The sequence below is a fragment of the Schistocerca cancellata genome, chromosome 6, assembly GCF_023864275.1.
Source record: "Schistocerca cancellata isolate TAMUIC-IGC-003103 chromosome 6, iqSchCanc2.1, whole genome shotgun sequence".
NCBI classification, from domain to species: Eukaryota; Metazoa; Arthropoda; class Insecta; order Orthoptera; family Acrididae; genus Schistocerca; species Schistocerca cancellata.
Window position 1 is genome coordinate 576,239,216 of NC_064631.1, and position 24,808 is coordinate 576,264,023.

The 24,808-nt window shown below is 39.9% G+C and overlaps 1 protein-coding gene across 1 annotated transcript in view; it reads right to left on the reverse strand.

Moving 5' to 3' along the window:
- Positions 1–773: 773 nt before the first annotated feature.
- LOC126190690 (kinesin-like protein KIF14) overlaps positions 774–24,808 on the reverse strand; it is a 270,020-nt gene continuing 245,985 nt past the window's right edge. Inside the window, exon 17 of the mRNA XM_049931150.1 lies at positions 774–1,400. Within this exon, the coding sequence (XP_049787107.1) occupies positions 1,021–1,400 (380 nt within the window). The 3' untranslated portion in view covers positions 774–1,020. The remainder of the gene's footprint in view (positions 1,401–24,808) is intronic.

Here is a 24,808-nt window from a genome sequence, read left to right on the forward strand (position 1 = left end):
GAAAAAGCCTTATGTGGAAAACAGACTAACTTGACAGTAAAATGAAAAACACTACTATAATGAGAATATAGCCAGTGTGTTTGAAAGTGCACACCTGTGAATCAAAATCTGCTGCAGGTAACTTTCAATGATATGCTGCTCTAACTTTGCCTCTCTTTCTTCTGAACTACTACTCCCCTTTAATGTTATTTGACTCATAGTTGCAAGCTGGGTTCTCTACATGTTTTATCTAACCTTTTGCTCCTTTTATTTGATGTCTAATACCGTCAGAATTCCAAAGACTGTACTCCAGTCGAAGTATCATAGAGTTTCTCTAACGCTACAAATGCTATAGATGTAGGTTTTGCTTTCTTTAGTCTATCTTCTAAGGTAAGTCATAGAGTCAGTATTAACTTAGGTGTTCCTGCAGTTTTCCAGAACCCAAACTGATTTTCAGTAGGTCAGATCCTACCAGTCTTTCCATGCCTTTTTTAAGTATAGTATTTTGCAACCACGACTTATTAAACTTATGTTTCCATAATATTCACATATTTTAGCAACTGCATTCTTTGAAGTTGGGATTATTACATTCTTTTGTAAGTATGAGAGTTTTTAATTTGTCTCACATATCTTGCATACCAGGTGGAACAGTTTTGTCATGGTACATTCTCCCAAGGACCTCAATGAGTCTGAGGGAATTTCACCTACCTCAGGGACTGTGTTTCAACTTAGCTCTTTCAAAGCTCTGTCAAAAATAGACAATCAACAGTAAAGCAAATATTTAATAATGAAAGTAATTAAAAGAATATTTTTATTTGTACATTTTATACAAAGTCACTGATGTGGAAAATATATCCCAGATCTACCAGAAGATATGCAAACAAAAATAACACTCTGCAGTTGAGTTAAGAAAAATAAGTTACGACTGTTTTTACTTTATCACTTTCAATGCTGTACAGTCCTCCTGACAGTTAAAACTACAAGCATGACAGTTATCTGATATGTGCAAATTTTCAGTTAACAATACAGGCCAGGAATTTATCAGCTATCTTCTATTTGCTGTTGGCTGTCCGTAAAGATGAATCTTACCGACTTTTTTACTCTTACATGGTGATGCCTATCATATTTCCTTTCTGTTCTCCATGTCTCTGAAGGACTTATTGATGTATCTATTTTCTCTAACTGATTTTCAACCTTTATCACAGTATTTGACATGGAAGAATCCTGCCAGAAATTTTCACCATCACTAATCATCAGAAGGGATTTCAGCTTTGCCACGGTGTTACTCAAAACATTAACATTTTCTTCAACATCTTTGTTTACTGTATCTCTAAACAGCTGTTTTAAATTGGATACAGCTTGATCAATCTGTTGCAAATTGTTGCTTACGTCTTCAAAGACGTCATAATTACTGCTGCCAGCTGAAACAGAAATTAAAAATAAAATGAAAGAATTATTGTTAAACACAATATTCAGCTGCTTCACTTATACTTTGGAAGCCACCTAAAAAGTTTTCATCTCTTCAATAGCATTTCACTATTTTGCTAGAAATATTCATACTTAACCTTCTTCAGCTATTGTCTTCATTCATTCATGTACCCTAGTGCATTCAAATCTCATAATATTATTTGCATACCTTCATGGTTTGTACTAAACCAGAGGAGTCCAACCTGCATGCTGCCGAAAGCAAGTACCAATGCGGCCCAATAAGTCACATGATCAGGAGAGAGAGAGAGAGAGAGAGAGAGAGAGAGAGAAAAAATACATTCCTGTAAAGTTACAATGAATTGAATATTTTCAATCTGAAACTCACACCATATGGTATTGTTCTCTCATTGGTCCAACTCCCCCCCCCCCCCCCCCCCCCCAGCAGTTATTGTTAGTGTTCAGTATATTATGTGCGGCAAAAATTCTCATCTTCTTCCAGTGAGGTCCAGGCAACAGTACATTACTAAAAGTTCTGAAAGACTTCAATAAATGTCAGTACTGACAGTACAAGACGAATAGAATGAAGTGGCACTATTTTTACAAGGGATGTTTCATAAATAATTCACACGGTGGTATTACTGTGTGTTGTTTGATGCAACACTGATGAAAATCAAGTCATACGTAGCTGGGAGCTTGAGGAAGAAGCACTTGTGTTTGTTTTTTTGCTGTGTACTCTAACATAAAATTGACAAGATGTAGAAATGGACCCTGCAAGGGTCTCGGGTACTATGACTGTTGAAGATCAGAGGTCGTACATCAAGAGAAATTTGTTAACATCGAGTATAGGTTTAAGTGTCAGGACGTTGTTTCTGAAAGTATTTGTATGGAGTGTAGCCATGTATGGAAGTGAAACATGGACAATAAATAGTTTGGACAAGAAGAGAATAGAAGCTTTCGAAATGTGGTGCTACAGAAGAATGCTGAAGATTAGATGGGTAGATCACGTAACTAATGAGGAGGTATTGAATAGAATTGGGGAGAAGAGGAGTTTGTGGCACAACTTGACAAGAAGAAGGGACCAGTTGGTAGTACATGTTCTGAGGCATCAAGGGATCACAAATTTAGCATTGGAGGGCAGCATAGAGGGTAAAAATCGTAGAGGGAGACCAAGAGATGAATACACTAAGCAGATTCAGAAGGATGTAGGTTGCAGTAAGTACTGGGAGATGAAGAAGCTTGCACAGGATAGAGTAACATGGAGAGCTGCGTCAAACCAGTCTCAGGACTGAAGACCACAACAACAACAACATCAAGATCGAAACTTTATGCGGCAAAAACCTGACAGAAATCCACAGTGTGTTAAGTAGAGTTTGTGGTGAGTTTAAAGTGGACCACAGAACATTTTCAAACATTGGGTTAATCATTTTCATGGTGGTCGTATGAGCATACACAATAATTCAAGACCCAAAAAGGTCAAAACTGTCAACAGATGAACAAAGTGTGAGACTTGTGGCAAATGTTGCAGAAGATCGCAATGTGAATTGTGAGGAATTCTCTGAAGCCACAGGAATTCCTCCATCAGTATTCCATATTCTGAATAATGACTTTCAGAAAAGAAAAATTTCTGCGAGATGGGTCCCACATGGTTTGACTGCTGAAGAGAAGCAGAAAGCTCTGAAGTGGATTAGAGATGTTGGTATGGTGTGTACGGCAGCAAGGTCTTCAGTGTCTGCCCAAAAACCGATTCAGATGAGTGTTGGTAAAATACACAAAGCAGGAAGATAAAATAGCACAGAAAACAAAGGTAACAAAGAAGGCAATCCTGAGAACGAATCCCATAGGGCCTTGCTGCCTAATGCCAGTTACAAAAAAGCCTTTCCAGTGGAGTCCGAGCAATGGTATGGTAGGCGGGTGTGTATAGAGTGGACAGTATTTTATACGCCTGGTGCATCGTAAGTAACCATTGCCTGATGTGAAGTGGCGGTTCACCAACCTCGGCACAGAGGTTTGGTATGGGGCTTATTCTGAATGCCCCAGTGGACAAACGATCCCTTCAAAATTTAAAATGGAACGAGAACAGTTAAAAAGAACACATACAGACTTCCAGAATGAAATTTTCACTCTGCAGCGGAGTGTCGGACCGAGACTCAAACTCAGGACCTTTGCCTTTCGCAGACAAATGCTCTACCACTGAGCTATCCAAGCATGACTCACGTCCTGTCCTCACAGCATTAATTCCACCAGGTAGAGCACTTGCCTGCAAAAGGCAGAAGTCCCGAGTTCGAGTCCCGGTCCGGCACACAGTTTTAATCTGCCAGGAAGTTTCACACACAGACTTCTCAGTGGAAAACTTAAAACCACTCTTCTGCCCCCATTCATCCAAATGTCAAAGAGTTAGTTGCAACTGACATGTTGTCACTGCGAGGCTTGAAGAAGAGCAAAACACAGAGCAGTCAGCCACAAACAAAGAACACTGGACAGGACTTTTCACTATGGATGTAATGCTATTAACAGCTATGGCAAAGAGAGTCACACTTAAAATGCTACCTTGATTGACACCATTCTGCTACTCAAAGCGATCAGACAGGACATCACCGACTCGGTATCTAAAATATCATGGCGAGAGGAAGGACTGAATAAAAATGGGAAGACAACCACGGAAACCCCCATTCGTGAAGCTGCTACACGATAAGATGTCTCCAAGTAGCATCATAAGCCTTCTCAATGTAAAAAAAATATACTTAGAAGGTGATGCCAGCGTTGGAAAGCCTGTTGTATAGCCATCTCCAGTATGGTCAGATTATCAAAGGTGTAGTATGGTCAGATTATCAAAGGTGGAGCGATGCTTCCCGAGGACACACTGAAAGTGATAAGGAGGTGCCTGGATTCTAAGGTCCAGGCAAAGCAGAGGTTGACCATCTGCTCCAAGGTCTTTCCTACACAACTAGTGAGGGCAAAACTACAGCTTTTAAGAGAGAAATTAAAATTGCCTCATGCCACAAGTTGGGAAAGTGACCTGACGCCCAAACGGCATTAAAAAGTGCGAGGAAGATATCTTTGTTTCACCTTTTGAGGTGCCACAGCATACTGTAACGGATTCTGTCATGACCAGGGGATGTGTCACGAGCTGCAGACAATGCAGAATCCAGCTCCCACAGGGAGAATGGGCAGTAGTAATCTTCATCAGAGATGGACCAGAAGTCAAAACTGCACCTCTCAGCAACCGCTCTATGTTGCTGGAAACCTGGATCCTGACTGGTGGTTGCAGTAACTGTGGTAAAATAGGCTATCATCGTCTGGGCAATGTCCCTTGGATTTGTTTAGAGAGTGCTGTTCCCCATCACAGCAGCCATGAGGCACCTCCCTCCTCTCCCAGAAATTCTCCTGACATTCTCCCATACAACAGAACTCTTCATAGAACTATTAACGATTTTCAGGAACTGTTGCAACAACCTCTTATTGCTCTCTCGAATAATTTGGCGACACTTTGCCCTGACACTTGAACCAACACAGAGCCACACGCCTGGTCCTGACTCCAGAATGGGATTTGTCACTCCACCAAGGAACAGGTTGCCTCTTCCGTCGTCCCGTGGTCTGTGGAATGGATGCTGCGGCGATGTGGTGAATCACTTTGGTAACGTGATCCCCACATGCCTCGACATTGGCACAATGTTCAAACTGGGTATAAAGTGTCCAGTCTGCTCTACCGAGCACCCATCGCGGTGGTTTCCTTTAGAGTTCCACTCCATCTGGCAGATGAATCCAGATCGGAAATTGATCACTTCCATGAAAGTCATCGACCACTTCCAATTGAGCAGTGTGAGCAAGAGCTGGAGAACAAAGTGAGAGACCAATGACAGAGAACGACCCAGTTGCTGTGCAGAAATGTGTGCTCTGTTCTGTATTTAGCAAGTACGCACATGATGACACGAGAAGCCTCTCAATTGCTCTACATCTGTGGCAGGTAGTTGCAGAGCTCCAAAGCACATTGTGTGCATTAAAATCATCACAGAGGATGAAAGGGGAGGGGTGGGGGGGTGGGTGAGGTCATCCTTTTTGTGTAGGATACAGCCTCTTAGCTCAGGGGTGTAAGATTGATGGAAATTAGTCTCCTGGAGACACAGACACAGTGGTCTATCTTCAGATAAGAGAAGAGTTCCTCCACATGCATCTTGAACCCCTTTAAGCTCCACTGTAGGATGGGAGCCATTTCATCGAAGTGGTTTTAATTTACTGCTACCTTTGCACCGCGGAGGTGAAACACTTTTAGAGTGAGGGCGAGTGGAGGGGCTGCCTGGATCGAAGGCATCTAACTCCTATGATTTCCTCATCAGTCAGACGGGTAAGAATTATGTCTGATGGCATTTGAGACAGCTTTCGATACAGACGTCATGAGCCTTTCCCTGTACCCTGTCCCTTCGAAGATGAGGGGGGAAAGGGGAAGCTGAGAGGCACTCTGCTTTTCTCATACCTTCTGGATGCTCACTGTGGAACTGTTGTTGGTCTCTCCTGGTGCAGCTGCCTGGATTGCTTTGTCCCGAGTCTTTTCCCCTTCACATGTACACATGCCAGTACAGGTGCTTGTGGTGGATCCAGGCACACCAGACATCGTCTGCTTAAAAGTGTCCCCCTTGGGAAGGCTTCTGCACCATGGAAGAATATGAGGCAGCAAAGACAGGGGGATTTCATTGTATTATATTTATTTTTGGCTTTGGCATAGTGGGTCCTCTTGTTCACTTTTATTTCCTGTAATTTGTGATCCTCAGCAAAGGCAGGGCAGTCTTGGCACCAGACTGGGTGGCTCCCAGAGCTGCTGACGTAGATCGCTGGAGCAGTCAGTCCCAATGTCATGAGCGGCTTTTCTGCGCTTCCCACAGATTGCTTCACCTCTACAACTCATGGTTGAATGGCCAAAACGCTGGCATTTATAGCACTGCATAGGATTTGGAACGTAAGGCCAAACATTAAATCGAAGGTGCCCTGTCATAATATGTTCAGGCAGTGTTGGAGATTTGAATGTGACAATGAATGTGACTGTCTCTTTAGTTTCTCCGTTATTCCTTCGTGTTTGTTGTTCCACATCAATTATCCCCTGGGATGCCCATTCTTGCTTTAGTTCTGCTATCTCGATGTCCATGATGTCTCGGCATGTGACAATGCCTCTACTGGAGTTGAGAGAGGTGTGCATCTCAATAGTGATATCATATTCACACAGTTTCTGAAATTTCTGAAGAAGTTCCACACGCTTTGACCTGTTAGTTTCAATCAACAATGAGCCATTATGAAGTCATTTTATAGATTTTAAGGTGCCAGTAAGGCCTTCCAAACCCTTGTATATATAGATGGGGGACACTTTTTCAAATGTTGCCTCCTTCCTCTTTCTCACCAGAAACACATTGTTATACATGACTCCATGTGCCCTGTTACTGAAGTCTAAAGTATTCTTACTATCAGGAGAACTAGCCCCTCTCATTCTCTCGTATAAATGGGTGTGAATACTCCCAGACAGTAAACTCTTTGCACTGGGAGGAGAAGACGACGATTTCCAGGGTTCCATCTTGGCCCCACGAGCAGCCTAAGGAAACAAGGGTCTACTCAGACAGACCCCCATCTGCCTGAGTACGCCTTATGCAACTGAGGTGTGGCAGGTTCCCCAGAGGTTGCCTGCTAACGACTTTTCCACCTCAACAGCCATGCATCGCATCAGTGCACAGCACATCTTGAGATTGAGGTGTTTTTTCATAGCAGTTTTTACTATTCTCATGATCTGGGCGGCCTAGCCAGTACCTCCATTCCCTGAGACACACAATGTACCACCGCCGGTACATGGTGGTCGCTGATGCACGCCCAGAGCTTATGGTGAAAGGGGACTCGTGGCTCTTACCAGTCCCCAGCTCAGGAACCCAGGGGTTGCCAAGCCTGTACCCAGCACACAAATGCTGAGCCCCTGAGGGCAGAAACATTTGGTCAATGCAAACTTGCTAAAACAACGATTTGACCATGAAGGTCAAGGATTCTTGTGTCAAATTGTTGCTATTGACGAAAAATGCATCAGAGACTGTGAACCAGCGTTGAAATCACAATTCGGTGAGTGAAGAGCTTCAGATTCTCCATGTCCAAAGAAAGTTTCGAAATGCTCAATCAAATGATGATTTTTGCTTATGATCACCAAGGAATCATCACGACATAAGAGCCCCATGCTGAAAAAGTGTCACAGCAGTGTATTATTGTAACTTCATGCAAAATGTGCAGAAAAATGTACAAAACCCAACCTCAGTTGTCCGAGGCTGGGCCACTCATTCTCCCAATGAAAATGGTCGCCAGCATATCGGCAATGCTGTAGCCCCAAAACTGTGTGATTATGGATGGAAAGTGTTGCCACATCCACCATCATTAACTGAGCCATTTGTCAGATGAACAGAAGTGAAGTCCTGGATAGAATAACAGGGTGTATACAGGGACAAGGAAAAAAAATTCCCGGATTATTCCCGGATTTCTCCCGGATATCCCATTTAAAAAATATGCTTTTTCCCGGGCGAAAATACACTTTTTCTGTGCTAACAAGGGGAGGCCGCCAATTGTGAAATTCAGATTCGATTCATACTGCGCATAATAACAGCTCATGGCCAGAGGCGTAATGTGGCGAAGCACCAAGATGCACTTCTCAGCTGTTGTCGAGAAAATAGACAGTTAAAAGATAAAAGAAACCGTTGCGGTGAAATACTCTCTACGATTAATAATTTCCTACGGTGTCGTGGCGCAGCGTTAAGCGTTCGGGTTTGTAATCCGAAGGGCGCCGGATCGAATCTCGCGGCATGCAAATTTTTTTTATTTTCTTGGTAATTCAAATGTGTACACACACACACACACACACACACACACACACACACACACACACACAGAGAGAGAGAGAGATATATATTTTTTTTTTTCCCCCCCGGCAATCAGTTGGAACAATTATGCATATAATAAGTTGTTGAATGTCGTTTGTTGTGGAAAAATAAAACTTGAAATAAAACACAATATCACAAATAATATTCAAGTGGATACAATTTATTGATAAGTTCGGTGTACACTCACACATAATTAACAATTAGTGACCAGAAGTAGCTGGAGTATCGGACGAACCAGAGTTATAGTTATCATAGAAACATGGAAAGCAGAAAACAGCACGACATCGAGCACATCTGATGAACGATGCGTTTTTACAAGAACAATTGTTTTTTAAATTATCTGTTGGGAAACACACCTGACTGACATTCTGAAAAATTGTTCCATCGTATGTCAGGTTTGATGCATATCATGCCTATTGTATCGTATCGGCAAAAATCGGAGAAGAGAATTGGTGGTGGACGATGGATTGGATTTTTATACATTCGTATCTGGAGTTGATGTCACGGTTTCGCTCGATTAAAAAAGCACAATTTTGAAGGCGCTTGATCAAATTTTTTACCTGCCGGTAAAAATACACGTCACACGGTTGGACGAGAGGAGTGCACTTTGGAGGAATGACTTTTATAGTGCACGTTGGTAACTTCTTATCGTCCTGGAACATCTCATCGTATAATGCCGGGTTCGTTTGCCCACCCCAAGAGTCGATCAGAAGGAGAAATTCTTTCTTTTGTATGTATGGTTGCAAAGCATTACGCAAGAAGTCCATGAACAAGCCCGTTGTTAGTTTACCGGATTTGGAGGATGTAATAAAAACGTTGGTATACTTCTTGGCGTAATCGTCGACTGTCTTCTGTACTCTGGGTCCAAACGTACCTGTGGACTCTTGGACGCATACGAAAACAAGTGGCAAGACTCGTCCAGACATCGTGATTGAATATTGTACCGTATACGAATGCGTCACCTTGTTCATGTCGTGTCGGGTTACCAGGACAGCCTCTGTGTGTGTGTGTGTGTGTGTGTGTGTGTGTGTGTGTGTGTGTGTGTGTGTGTGTGTGTGTGTGTTTGTATACATTTGTATTACAAAAAACAAATAATAAAAAAAAGTTGGATGGTGCGAGATTCGATCCGGCGACCTTCGGATTAGGAATCCGAGCGTTTACCGCTGCGCCACGACGTTGTAGGAAACTATTAATCATAGACAGTATTTCATCACAACGGTTTCTTTTAACTGTCTATTTTCTCGACAACGGCTGAGAAGTGCATCTTGGTGCTTTGCCACATTACGCCTCTGGCCATGAGCTTTTATTATGCGCAGTATGAATCGAATCTGAATTTCACAATTGGCGGTCTCCCCTTGTAAGTGACAGTAGGTTTTCCATAGATTTTCCCTCGAAACTGTAAAACTTATCAATCCTTTGAATGGTCAACGTTTTATACAATCGCGTAGAACTTCCCAGAAAAAAAAAGAAAAGACGGGACAGAGAAGTTTTGGAGAGACTTTTAATAAAAAAGGAGAGAAGTTTTGGAAAGACCTATGATTTGCAGCAACATATACGCTGCATATTTTCGTATTACAAAAGTATAAATTCCAATTGCACCAAACACAGCACGTTAGTTTCCGGAGCGTTGAAACCGAGGTTGCGATGTCCTTTTGTAAGCGAGTCATATCTCAAGCCACGAATTCTCGCCAGCCGATGACAGCAGCTATTCAGAGCATAGGACACGTGTTATAGTCAGCCAATAGCAACATCACTGGTTACATGCGAACACACAAGAGGAAAAGTTAACGGTTTACATTAATGTACACAGTACCGTATATCTACATAAAAAGCTAAGCTTTCACTTATAATATTGGTCTCTAAGATTAACACTCTACAACAGAAGCTAAGCTTTCACATCTAATATTGATCTTTTTTTGCGTGTGTTATACTTTAAGATACATCACACAAATGTGCCAGTAAATTTAAAATTATGACATTAATGTCTCGGCTCGAAATTCTTGTAAGTGGCTGGTCCTCAAAAAGTTCAGTTTCGAATGCTCTGTGATTTAGAAATCCATCCCACTTTCTCGCACGTAACATAATTCACCTTGCGTAAAAAGAAATGTACTTTGAAAGTAACGCTTTTCTAACCACCATTCGCAATACTATCCGGAGACTGTTAGAAATAGGTTCGATTTACCAGTTGCCAGAGAGCGCCAGGAAACAGGCATTATTGTGCGTGTGCAACTACAGTGGTGCAGGAAGCCCGCATGTTCATGTGTATAAAGCACTAAGAGAGCTTACATTACACAATAAAAGAAACAGGGCATCAGAGGATACTCCAAAGAGCATCGGAATTTCGTAAACCATACTAAAATGCATAATTCGGCTTGAAGTGCAAATTGGCTTTTTCCAGATTCACAATGAAGTAAGTCCCATCTGATATTAAGCTTTTCAGTGTGGTTTTTGGGATGTAAATTTTCTTGGAGTACCAGTACCCTACGATCTCATTTTAGGTTCTTTATTACGGCATAATGCAATATATGGCAGAAGATGATAACGTGCACTTGAAATTCAGCGAACAGTTGGAACTAGCCAGTACTGTAGAATGAAACACTTCGTTTAAAATAAAATGATTGCCTCAGCGGAAAGATTAATAAAGCCAAATTTCTTTAGCAAACTTGGAAAAATAACTTCATTGTTCTGCAAGGCGATTAATGCTTGACTGCTGCTAACTTGGAAATAAAATAAAATCGGAAAACTGAAATTAATAATATATTTTTGCCCTCCGTAATTATGTTAATGTATTTTAATTCACTTGATAGCTCCCGGCCACAGAAATCCGTTTTGTTTTCATTTGACATGGGAGCTGTACACGAAGAGAAGCAGCGAAATAACTTAACGTAAACACGGCTAACGTGGAGGTTAACCCCCTCTCCACTACAACTCAGACAACTCTGTGCAAGCGTGAATCTGGCAGCTAGGGCGCGCGAGAAATATTTTTCTCATTTGCATCTGGCTACTACCGATACGGGTAACAGCCAAACTTCAAGTAGCGGGAAGCGGGAGAAGGTACTGCTTATACACGAGTCAAACGCGCATGCGCAACAGACCGCTGGCAACTGGTCAAACGAACCTAATGTGAACAGTTGTGATGTCATGCTCATAGCAAGCAGTTTATTGTTACGAAGAATTACAGTCTGCGCCCTATGGCCTTTGACATATTTTTGCTATTTGCAGACGCTTGTGCATGCACGGTGTTTTGTTGTTGTAAATTGCACACTTCCTTTGCCACTAAAGTTTTATTTTTTTCCCTCTCGTTTATATTTTATTGCTGCAGTATCATTCTCCAGTAGCAGGATACAATAACATTCTTTGCTAGAGAATCAATTCTGCAATCACAACTACAAAAATTTAACTGAAAGCTAAAACAATGAAAAATTCCCGGGTTTTTCCCGGTTTTCTCACGGATGAAAAAATTCCCGGGTTTTTCCCGGATTGTATACACCCTGAATAATAGTCTCTCCAAGACATTGGGATGCAGTCACAGAAAAGTAGGGACACTATGCTGAAGAACAGTAAAAGGATAATGAAAAGAAAAAAATAAGTGTGTGTGTGTGTAAGACTTGGTGTCTCAAAGTACAGTACTCCCAAGGTACTGAGAGCAAGCAACATTTTCTAGGTTCTCTCCCTCCGAATACTGTTCACATGTAACGTTTTGTTTGTTGATAGGCCTCTCAATTGTTTTTGTGTGGCAGATTTTTAAGATCAACTGCTTCCATTGATGGTTCCACTTGGTTAATTTCTATTGTACCTCTGCTTCCCCACATCACCGCAACAGCATGAGATTTTATTAACTGTCCCTTGTATAAGTTATTAAAAATATTTCTCAAGTAGTAAAGGAGTTTTACTATTTGGGGAGCAAAATAACTGATGATGGTTGAAGTAGAGAGGATATAAAATGTAGACTGGCAATGCCAAGGAAAGCGTTTCTGAAGAAGAGAAATTTGTTAACATCAAGTATTGATTTAAGTGTCAGGAAGTCATTTCTGAAAGCATTTGTATGGAGTGTAGCCATGTATGGAAGTGAAACATGGACGATAAATAGTTTAGACAAGAAGAGAATAGAAGCTTTCGAAATGTGGTGCTACAGAAGACTGCTGAAGATTAGATGGGTAGATCACATAACTAATGAGGAAGTATTGAATAGAATTGGGGAGAAGAGGAGTTTGTGGCACAACTTGACCAGAAGAAGGGATCGGTTGGTAGGACATGTTCTGAGGCATCAAGGGATCACCAATTTGGTACTGGAGGAACAACAACTCTCCTGTTCTAGAGAACTTTAAATTTCCACTATGGAGAATGCATTGCAAGTTCATAGGCTCTTTTCAGATATAGTTCTACCTGAACAAAGAGGATATAAAAGTCGCAATCTTCAGAGGGTATTGTGGAGGCTGGAAGCATATCTCTGGTGAGTCGACAGAGAACACTAATTAATCATAAATGCACACAATGCAGAACTGGCAAGCAAGTGATATAAAAGTGCAATGAAAATAAAACTCCATTTCATATGAGTGGCTGTTCCTAAGTAGTTCACAAAATGATTGCACATCTGTGTGTACAAAAAAATACAAAACTGAGGAAGTAATAGGGTCATAGACTAAAATGCTATCATCAGAGTTGCAACAATTCAACGGACAACTTCGACACATTTTATGATTTTTTTACAAACCTACATTGTGTGTGTTTGGAACATTAAATATTTTTAATGATGAAGACTTGAGCACCTGATGACTTAAGGCAGAGCTAATCTCAACATTTGTTGTAAATCATAACAATATCCTGTTTCCTATGTGTCGTATAAGAGTGCTTACCCATCTTTGGCTGTCCAGGTAAACTTTTCTGTCTCAAACTACATTCGTTCCACCTCTAGGTATCTTGCTTTTAAGATCCTTTTTGAGCCATTCTCTCGAACCTTTTGGTAAAAGGGAGTTATTTTCTCATTTCTGCTGGTGCAATCTGTGAAGGCTTGGATTGGTGTCTCAAGGTACAGTACTCCCGGGTACGAACTGAGAGCGATCAACATTTTCTAGATTTTCTCCCTCCAGAATATTGTTCACATGCAACCTTTGTCTGCTGACAGACCTCAAAATTGTTTTTGTGTGGCAGATTTTTAAGATAAACTGCTTCAGTTGGTGGTTCCACTTAGTTAATTTCTGTTGTACCTCTGTTCCCCACATCGCCACAGCATGCGATTTTATTTTCATTATCATTACTGTGATGAACATCACAGCAATGAATAGGAGTGGAGACAATATGTTACTCTGTTTCACTCCTCTATTATATCAAACCAGTGAGAGAAACCATCTCCTATCTGAACCCATGTTCCTGCTCACCAAATATTTCCTCAATTTGTCTCTTGGCAAGCTGCCATATGCCTTTTCTAAATCTAGGAAGACAAAGATATCTCTTCCTCTCTCCCCGTGTTTTTCCATTATCATTCCAACAGAAAAAAAGAGGTCATTGCTCTGTTATTTTCACACCCATACAATACTTTCTGAAGGTGTGGTTCAGTTACCTTTCTTAAACAGCTTTCAGTAATTTTCTTCATCAACTTTAAGTCCATGGGACAAGAGTGAAATTCCTCGATATTTGCCACTGCTTCCTGATTTGATGACAGGTACAATGATTCCAACCGTCCAATGTATTGGGACTTTCAATTCTATCCAACTTGTGCATACCATTACATGACTGTTTCCTTTTGGTAAGCATATATATGCAGGCTGCTTTACATAGTGAACCTACAGTGTATGTTCTTCTCCAGCAGAACTATACTCTCTACCCCAAACATTAAGCACACCTTGGCTCTAGTTATAATATTTACAGGTGACTGGGTAAGGAAAAGGTAGGCTGTAGGGTAATTCTCTCTCTTTGCCTGGTATCACACTATTGGATTTCTTTTTGTAGACTACAACAAGCCCTGTTCAGATAGTTCCATTTGCTCAGCCCAGCCATATAAATGTCACTACAACTGTGAAACCTGCATGACCTGCCTATGCCATCCAGTGCTGTGTGAAAGGAAGACAACATTCTATTCCGGAGTGTTTGTTGTAGACAAACTGTTTCTGCTAAAGCTGTGAGAGTTTAAAACAATGTCAACTATGGATACTGCAGAACACAAACGGAGACATATGGAAAGTTTGGACACTTTCAATCAGACAATGCAATTCAGAATCCAGAAAAATGCAAAAAGTAACTCGGCAGATTTTAAAGTTCAGCCTGATGAATTCCAAGCTAATGCTGAGTCCTTACTTGGAACACAGAAGATACTATTCTGAAAAATTTTCTATAAGCAAGAGGAACTGGAAAGTAACTTTTTTTTTTGCCACAGGAGAATCCTTTTAGATCAAGCTGTTGCAGCTTAAGTGCACCCATTTGGGCAGAGATGGGCAAAGAGCTTATGTGCGGGCAGTCAGTATGCCGACTGTAGCCTGTGCAACTTTATGCCCTCACCAAGTGCTTGCGGCCGAGAATGGCCAAACGGGCCACGCATGTAATAGAACGTGCATGAATGCAATGGAATAGGGCCACATGATCAGTGGCCTGTAGTATGTATACCCTGCATACTGGTGAAGCTACTGGTGCTAGAAAGCATCCGAGGGTTGGAACAGTCTTCCTTATATCAGTAAGACATACAGAATATCAAAATGCACTGTCACAATGAAAAAATGCGTGATGTGGAGTGGTGTGTATATCTGTGTCTTCTTACCAGCAAATGATGCTCGCAACTAAAAGTTATACAAGAAAATGCCAAATATAATGGCACAGGTATTGTGCTGGGGTGTTTTTAATTTGCATGTGGTTAGGGACAACTTGTGTCTGGCATGGGATGGTGACTGTAGCGACAGGAAATAAATATTCCTTGAATCTCAGGCCTGTCTTGGAGATGCATGGATTTCCAAATCATAGGTATATGAACAATGGTAACTTATTACCAGAAAAGTAAAAAGAACTATCATTGTCATTCATATTCTGGGTGCTGAACCAAGACGATAATGTAATATGTGTTAATGTATGCAACAATGATGAGAATACAGAAGAGGCTAACTGAACAGGATTCTCATGACTTATTATGTAAAAATGTGGCGGAGCTGTTCTGATTTTACAGCAACTATACTGACTGACACAAATTGCAACACCAAAAAATAATTAATATAGAGTAATCATATTTCGGGAATACATTTGTCTAGGGAACAGATGTAAGTGATTAGCATTGCAAGGTCACAGCTAAATGTGCACAAGATAAGCTATTGCAAATGTGAAATGCCAGTACATTAATAACTAGTGTAACTGCCAGACTGAGGAATGCAAGCATGCAAACATGCATGCATTGTGTTGTACAGGTGCTGGATGTCTGTTCCTGAAATGAGTTCCATGCTTGTTGCACTTGGGCAGTCAACCCAGAGGTGGTTAATGCTTTTTGTGGATGACGGTGGAGTAGTTGTCCAATGCTGTCCCTTATGTTCATGACTGTAGACATATCTTGGGATCGAGCGAGCCTAGGTCCAGAATGTTTAGCACACAGACAGGTTGGTTGCAAGTCCTCAACTGGCCTTCTCTTAACCGACTCACACTGATAAAGAACCAGCTTTTATCAGACATCAACCCTGCATTCCAATGATCTCCCACTTTACACTACTAAGGACGCAAAAGGTGGTGGTTTGGAGTCAGTGGAAAGCACGCTAGAGGGATCCTAGCTCTGAGCTGTCCCTGAAGAAATCGATCTGTAACAGTTTGTTGTCTTACTGGTGCAAATTGCTGCTGAAGATGCAGTATGATGCGTCAGAGCCATACACTGAACACGATGTCTTTCCTTCTCGGTAGTACCAAGTGAGTATCCGGAGCCCAGTCTTCTTGCAACTGTACATTCTCATGGCCACTGCTGCCAGTGATCTTGTGCAGTGGCTACATTCCTGCAAAGTCTTTCTGCATTATCACAGATGGAACACCCAGCTTCTCGTAGTCTTATTAAGCAAAAAGTAACTAACGCTCATGACTGTTAAAGCGGGTATTTAAAGTAAACCTGATTTGCATCCTCATAGTGGTGCTACTAGGGCCACTCTTACATGACTTGTGCAAAATTTGAATAGAAACATGCACATCAACTTTGATTTATGTCGTGGAACTCCTCCTCTGTGTTGCAAATCTGTCTTTTTCCATCAGTGTATAATCAGATAAGAAATCTGAGAGAAGTTCAATGGAATAATGGTCGCACAAAAAGGTGAAGAAGATCATTATCACATTGAACATTACCATGTATTTGTGGTGCCCACTGGACGACATGGATAACATTATAACTGACTGTTTCTGAAAGTGAAGTAAAAACTTCAAGTTAACAACAGAATATTAGAGTACAAAGTGTGATAAGGAAGAACACTGGAAGAAAGTATATATGGAAAAAATCTGTCTCCCCTCCCCCCCTCCACCTTCTTCCCCCTGAATTGTCATAGAAATGATGTGTTGTCAATAGCAATCGATAAATAACAGATCAAAGAAACAAACTGTACACGTTAACCTTCATGCTGATACATTACACTTAAAATTCACAGCATTTTATTTAACAAAGATTTTTTTAAAAGATGACTTAACAGAACGAAGATGCCTGATTGCTTTGACAACCATCAACTGATTGCAGTAAAGGACCGTCGGCTTACAGTGATTTCCAGTTTAAGACACAGCTGTGCAACTACCACACAGCTTCTCCAAGAGCAACAGAGACAAGTGCAATACACATCACACTGTAACAATAAGCTCAACACATCCAGCTCAGCTGTGTGAACATTGAAATATTTTTATGTCCTGTTTATTTTTCTTTGTGGGCATGGTGGACGAGGTTGGAATTTAGTTTAAATAACAAGTTCCTAGGCCTGTGTCAGAAACTGATGTGAATTAGGAAGGTGGTGTGCAAATATTATTGTTTAAATTATGTGACAGTATTAAAAATATTATTTAATGAGCTATTTCTGACTAAGTACTGGTCTGAAAGCAGTGATGGGATAAACCAGTGTTAAAGTTGTTGAGACAAATGTCAACTAAGATACAACTAATGAGAAGACTGACCAACAAACCAATGTGTTAGAGCAGTGGTATTCAACCTGTGTGCTGCAACACCCTGGAGTGCCATGAATGCCTGCCTGGGCACCCTGCATTTGTTTTCTACATCTACATCCATACTCCGCAAGCCACCTGTCGGTGTGTGGCGGAGGTAGTTAGTGGCAAAGAAGACAGTTCTGGGAAATTTTGTTTCTCGTATCAACCTACGTGGCCTCGGAGGAATTCCATTGTAGATGCCAGCAGCTTCTGCAAGCAGTCATAACCTCAAAGCTGAACCTTCGTGTGTTACACTTAGCACCAGAAGTGATTGTTACATTCTAAATCATTTTTTATTGTTTTGTGACTTTCTTGTAAAGTTGATGAAGGTAATAAACTATGGAAAAGTTTTCTAATTTGTCAAGTGGAAGTAAAAAGTGAGGATTTCCAAGGACAACAAGGAAAGTGGCAGTGAAGATAGGAAATGCAAGTACAGAAAATACAACAGTAGCAACTTAGATTTTGGTTTCATGTGCACTGTTGTCGACAATGAACAGATTACATAGGTCAAACAACACGCACCGTGAAAGAACGCTGCACTGAACATCAACGTTACACCCGCCTTTTGCAGCCAAGCAAGTCCGCTATGGCTGAACATTGTATTTCTACTGGACATTCAATGGAGTATGAGAAAACAATGATTTGGTCCACAGCAACGTCTTTCTGGGACTCTATTATTAAAGAATCCGTAGAAATACGACTGGCGGAAAATCTGTTAAACCGTAACAGCGGCTACCAGCTGGACAGTGCATGGAATCCCATCATCTCCACAATTTGCTCAAATCGAAGATGACAGATTGCGTCGACCGCCGTGGCAAACAGCAACGCAGAGGGCGACTGAGTTCCGCTATTCCACCAGCAAAGGCGCTGCCGGCGGGCAGAGTGGTTCAACTATCAAGTTTTCGACGCATGCGCAGAATAGTTACAGTACGCTATATATTGTGGAATGGACGACGTTTTCGCCAGTCTGCGACGGCTCACCTGAAGATGACTGGCAGGTGCCTAGTTGAAATATCGTGCGAAGTATTGAACGACGACCGGCTGCAAGCCCGAAATTTGTTTGAACAGTCAATTCGCCGGGAAAATTTTAAAATTCACGACAATGAACAGAGTTCACAGAGTCTTTTGTGTTTGACAGTACTTTCTGTTTAATGTTGGCTACCTAGGAAATTATAGTGTCATTTAGAAAGTGTTCATAAGAATGACACGGTCCAACCAAACAGGCAAAAATCTCGAATAAAGCACCTCTCGTGTCCCTCAAAGTAGTTTACCAAGCAGCAAATTGTAAGAAAGGCCACACAATTGCAGAAGAATTAATTTTGCTATGTGCTATTACAATGGTGTCCATTATGCTTGGAGACTCCATGGGAAAACAGAATTTTCCCATTCTTCCGTCTGATGCTACAATTAGTTGTCACATTCAAGATTTAGGAGAGGACATTTAGGAGAGGACTTTCATGAATAAATTACAGAAAAAGTTACAGGGAGAGATTTTGGTTTGCACATGATGAGGCCTTTGATAGCAACAGAGGTGCTCATTTGATTTTCTGATGAAATAAATAACAAAATGATGTAAGATCTTTTTTGTACAGAAATAAATACAGGTATGACAGACAATAATCTGCTCGAAATAGAGGACAACTTCACAACAGAAAATTAAATTAACTGATTCCACTGTTGATGGGTGTACTGATGGTTTGTGATGCATGTTGGGGCATTAGTGGTCTACAAGCTCCTGGTATTGTCGACCCATTTTTTTATTCATAGGCAAGTATTTGCTTCACAACATCTGAATGTTGATTGAATCAAGTGCTGCAAACTGTCATAAATGTGGTGAACTTTTAATAAATCATCAGAAAGCTATATTTTTTAGATTAATGAGTCACAATATGGCTGCTGAACATAAATCTCTTATTTTATAGTAGAACTTGATGGTTATCCAGGGGAAATGTATTACGGCACATTTTTGAACTTCTGCGAGATGTCTATTCTTACCTGGAAGAAGAAAATCATTTCATTGCTAAGTGCTTTGTCGACACTTACTTTCTGTTACAGAATGGATACTTACTTATTTTAGAATTTTAACTAATTGAATAAGTCTCCCCAAGGAAGTGAAACCCATTTCATTCAGCTAATTGATGAAGTTCAGTCTTAAAAAAGAAGCTGCTGCTTTGGAAGATAAGAATGAATGATGGAGGAGAAAAAGATTACTTTCTATGCCTGCAACATTCTATAAAAGGCATAGAGATTGGTCTTACTGCAGATATTTATTCTATAATTGAAGGACATTTATCTGAACTTCATGTTTATTTTGAAAAATACTTCCTGAAGCCTGTGACTGGTTTCAGCGAGTTCAAAATTCCTTCAGTAATGATTCTCCAAGTTCAATACTGCAGAAGAGGAAGAGTTGATAGAAGTTTCATCAGATTCTTCGCTACAAGTGAAGTTCTCATCAATGGCATTGCAACATTTTGGTACTCAGTAATGAAAGAGTTTCTTAACTTGAGCAAGAAAGCATTAAAAGTACTAATTTATTTTGCAACCTCCTATCTTTGCGAGAGTGGGTTTTGGCAGTCACTGTAACTAAAACAAAATATAAATCAAGGCTCTATGTGGAGAAGAAAATGAGGGTGCCAAAATTTAACAAGTTGTGTAAGAAGAAGCAAGATCTAGTGTTGCACTGAGGTGAGCAATACTTTATTCATAACTTTTTTTTATTAATTATTTCAGTTTTTACAAGGTATCTTACAGGGGAGTCACAGAAACAACCTAATTGGTCAGGAAAGCCACAAACTCAAAAAGGTTGAAAACCATGGCATTAGAGTAACATATTTGTTAGTCATATCATATCAGGAAAAGAATCGGATAAATAAAAAAGTAAGAATTAAAAACAACTATACTAAATTTAAAATGCCAGTTAATTTCTGAGATTACTACGATTTATTTAAGAATGAGGTAAAAGTATAGTGAACATGGATCTAAAACAAACAGTCTATCAAATAGAAATTTGCAGAAGTGCAAAAAACTAATTTCAAACATTAACATGTAGAGAACAATGAGAGCTTCAGGTGAAATAACTATCTCAGCTTCCACTTTCATAACATTGGAGGAAAATGTGAATGATTTGGTTGAACAGAAAGTTCAAGAAAATATAAAGTCATCCCTTAGTACACCTCAATTGCTAGCTGATCTCAAAAAAACACAGGTGGAATTTCAAAAACTTTGGGAGGAGCTAGCAAAAATTAAGGAATTAGTTAGAACAAAGAAATATAATGTGAGTTGTAGGCTTGCAATAGAATTATTAGAAGAATTTTGTTTAGAACTGGGGACAAACTTAAATAAACAATTTCCAAAATTTAAACCGAAAGAGACTGTCCATCCTATGTATTTTTAAGAGCATTTTCTAAGTCATTGTCAATGTGTTGGTATGACACAAAAAACATATTTTTCTCATTTATTTAGCAGAGGATGCTGCCAAGTGAAAAATAGTACATTCGAAAGAATGCACTTTGTGAAACGACTTCCAAGAAAATTTTAAAAAGATATATTGGTCATCAAGCGCACATGAAAAATTAGCACTTGAGTTTTTAGATCCTATTCATGATATTAGTAGTTGGGGTTTTTGTAAGATGTATATGGAATTGCACATAGCAAGGTCAAAATATTCATATAACCCCTCAGAGGAAAGTCACTTGGTGATGTCATTAGTTTATTGTCTACTTTACCAGGCAGACAAGGAGACACTGTATTGTAGTTGGGCTGATGTTACTGAATTACCAACTCTTATAGGAGGATTAGAAAGCTTAAATAGAAGCCCAGGAGAGTATACTTAAGATGAAAACCACAGATAAAATTGAAGAATAGTAGGGCAAATCTTCATCGGTTACTTAGTCATCAGGAACCAACAACTCCATAAATCAAAATTTCCGCAGAATGTACCCCTAGACACAAGAACTGGCTGGCGCCAACAACAAGAGAAAAAATGAAGATGAGTAAAAAGTTTTTCTTTTATACATCTTACCCTTCACGGAGCTTTCAAAACTTGTGCAGAGAGAGAGATAGAGAGAGAGAATTTTAATAGTGATGTGTGGGAGGGTAAGATTACAACAGTATACACCTTTTCTGTTTGAAGTAATGGTAATAATAATAATACTGGCAGCAACAACTCAACCAATTTCTAAAGATAACAGAAGTATTCAGCAATGATATAAATATGGCTTTTTGAACAGGCAAATGTAAGAAAAATAGTATACTCAAGGGAAAACACACTAAACAAGAAGATCACATATTGGATAACCACAACGACTGCATAGAAGCGATGGAAAAAACAGATGCCTATAAATATCTAGGATACAGACAAAAAATAGGAATAGATAATACAAATATTAAAGAAGAACTAAAAGAAAAATATAGACAAAGACTAACAAAAATACTGAAAACAGAACTGACAGCAAGAAACAAGACAAAAGCTATAAATACTTATGCTATACCAATATTGACCTACTCATTTGGAGTAGTGAAATGGAGTAACACAGACCTAGAAGCACTCAATACACCTACACGATCACAATGCCACAAATATAGAATACATCACATACATTCAGCAACAGAAAGATTCACATTAAGGAGAAAGGAAGGGGGAAGGGGATTTATCGACATAAAAAACCTACATTATGGACAGGTAGTCAATTTAAGAAAATTCTTTATAGAACGAGCAGATACTAGCAAAATACACAAAGCAATCACTCATATAAATACATCGGCTACACCACTGCAATTTCATAACCACTTCTACAACCCTTTAGATCACATAACATCAACAGATACGAAGAAAGTAAATTGGAAAAAGAAAACACTACATGGCAAGGACCCGTATCATCTAACATAGCCACACATAGATCAAGACGCATCCAACACATGGCTAAGAAAAGGCAATATATACAGTTTGACGGAAGGATTCATGATTGCAATACAGGATCAAACAATAAACACCAGATATTACAGCAAGCATATTATTAAAGATTCCAATACCACAACAGATAAATGCAGACTTTACAAACAACAAATAGAAACAGTAGATCACATCACAAGTGGATGTACAATACTAGCAAATACAGAATACCCCATAAGACATGACAATGTAGCAAAAATAATACATCAATGACTTGCCATACAACATAAACTAATAAAACAACATGTTCCCATATACAAGTATGCACCACAAAATGTACTGGAGAATGATGAATACAAATTATACTGGAACAGAACCATTATAACAGATAAAACAACGCCACAGAACAAACCTGACATCATACTCACCAATAAAAAGAAGAAATCAACACAACTAATCGAAATATCCATACCAAATACAACAAATATACAGAAGAAAACAGGAGAAAAAATTGAAAAATACATCCAACTGGCTGAGGAAGTCAAAGACATGTGGCATCAGGATAAAGTTGACATCATACCAATTATACTGTCAACTACAGGAGTCATACCACACAATATCCACCAGTACATCAACACAATACAGCTACATCCGAACGTATATATACAACTACAGAAATCTGTAATTATTGATACATGTTCAATTACCTGAAAGTTCCTAAATACAATGTAACATACACTGTACAGTTAAAAGGAAGTCACACTTGATCAAGGTCCGCGTCACTTTCCATTTTTAACCAGACATAACGTCTGAGACAGGAAAGAGAAATAATAATAATAGTATTACTAGTAATAATAGATAACGGTATCCTCCGCAGTTTCAATGTAAAAGCATAAATGTTCTAAAATTAAGAAACATCACAGTAATAGAGACTTTTATTCAAGCTTTCGATGACCCTTTGGGCAGCGTGTTGGTACAGGATTTAATAACATATGTAGATGATATACTTTTAACAAAAAGTTCTTGGGTTTACAGCCACATCAAGAGTTAAAATTACAAAAGTTTTCAGTCAAGCACTCCTTTGTCACTGTAAAGTGATATGACTGCCAATGGGCAGCTGGTATGCCCCTTACATACATTATCTGCTGGCTGTGACGTCACTGGTGCTCTTGGCATCGCACATATGGGCATACGTTGACTCAGAGTTTGATGTGCCCATATCAACTGCACAACTGTGGGATCCACACTTTGCTGAGCTGCATGCCACTGTTCTATGCAGGGTGTTTCTGGTGATTTTTATTTCAATGGCTTCTTTAATTGTGCAGTCCCAGAAGCAGTCATGCAGGCCATGTTGAAGGTTCATCAAATTTTATCCAGTGACAGTTTTCTAAAGCATACTCAGCAAAAGCAGATTTCTCGGGGTAGCGCAGGTGATAAAACCTTTACTGGCCGCACTCATAAGGTATCTTGTAGACCCCAGATCCTCTGATATCTCCTACTTCTTTAACTGGTCTCAGTAATTGATGGATTTTTGTCGGGGGCCTGAAGATTGATCTGATCTTGTGTCATTTCAGCATGTAGCTTATTCTGCCCGAAACAGAGCTGCAGAATGACTAAAAAAGCAAGTTTCTTTTCCTGCCCCTCATTTATGGCCTTATTACAATTCTTGCTTGAAATCGCTTCATTTATTTGATGAAGGTTATAGCTACTGTTCATGAAGACCTAGCATAGGTGGTTCAGCTCATGGGGCAGGTTATCAGTATCTAATATCATTCTCGCACATTGCACCAGTATTTGTAGCACAGTACATGTCTGCACTAAATGATGATAGCTGACGGCATGCATGTACAGGTTGGTATGGGTAGGTCTTCTGTAGATGGTGTGGCCAAGGTACCCATTTCATTTGCTGTGGACATGGATGATGAGGAAAGACAACGCACTGTCTTTTTGTATCTCCATGGTGAACTGCGTGTTGCCGTTAATAACACTGAAGTGTTGCAAGAACTAATCAAGTTTCTCACAGAGCCATGGGGCCACATTACGAATTTGTCATGAACATATCGAATGAAACAAGTTTGTTTTAATGGCGCTGCATCTGAGGCAATATCCTCAAAATTCTCACTGAAGATGTTTGCAACAGCTGGAGCTAACAGCTACCCATTGCAGTGCTGTCTGTCTGATCATAATACTGGCCTTTGTATAGAAAATAAGAACATATGAAGAAGTGCCTAAATAGCTCGACCACATCATTTACAAAGAGCTGGGACACTAGGCCCAAATAGTATTTAATAGGCACATTCGTAAACAGCGCCACCACATCACAACAATGGCCAATGAGTGTTTGGCTGAGAGATCATGTAATTTTCAGCTCTTGACATGGCTAGAAACCCGAGAACTTCTTATTGAACATTACTGCCACAAGACTCTGCCTTCTTATAATTTACTTTTAGTTACTAACCCGTGGAAGATCATTGTCAATTACTAA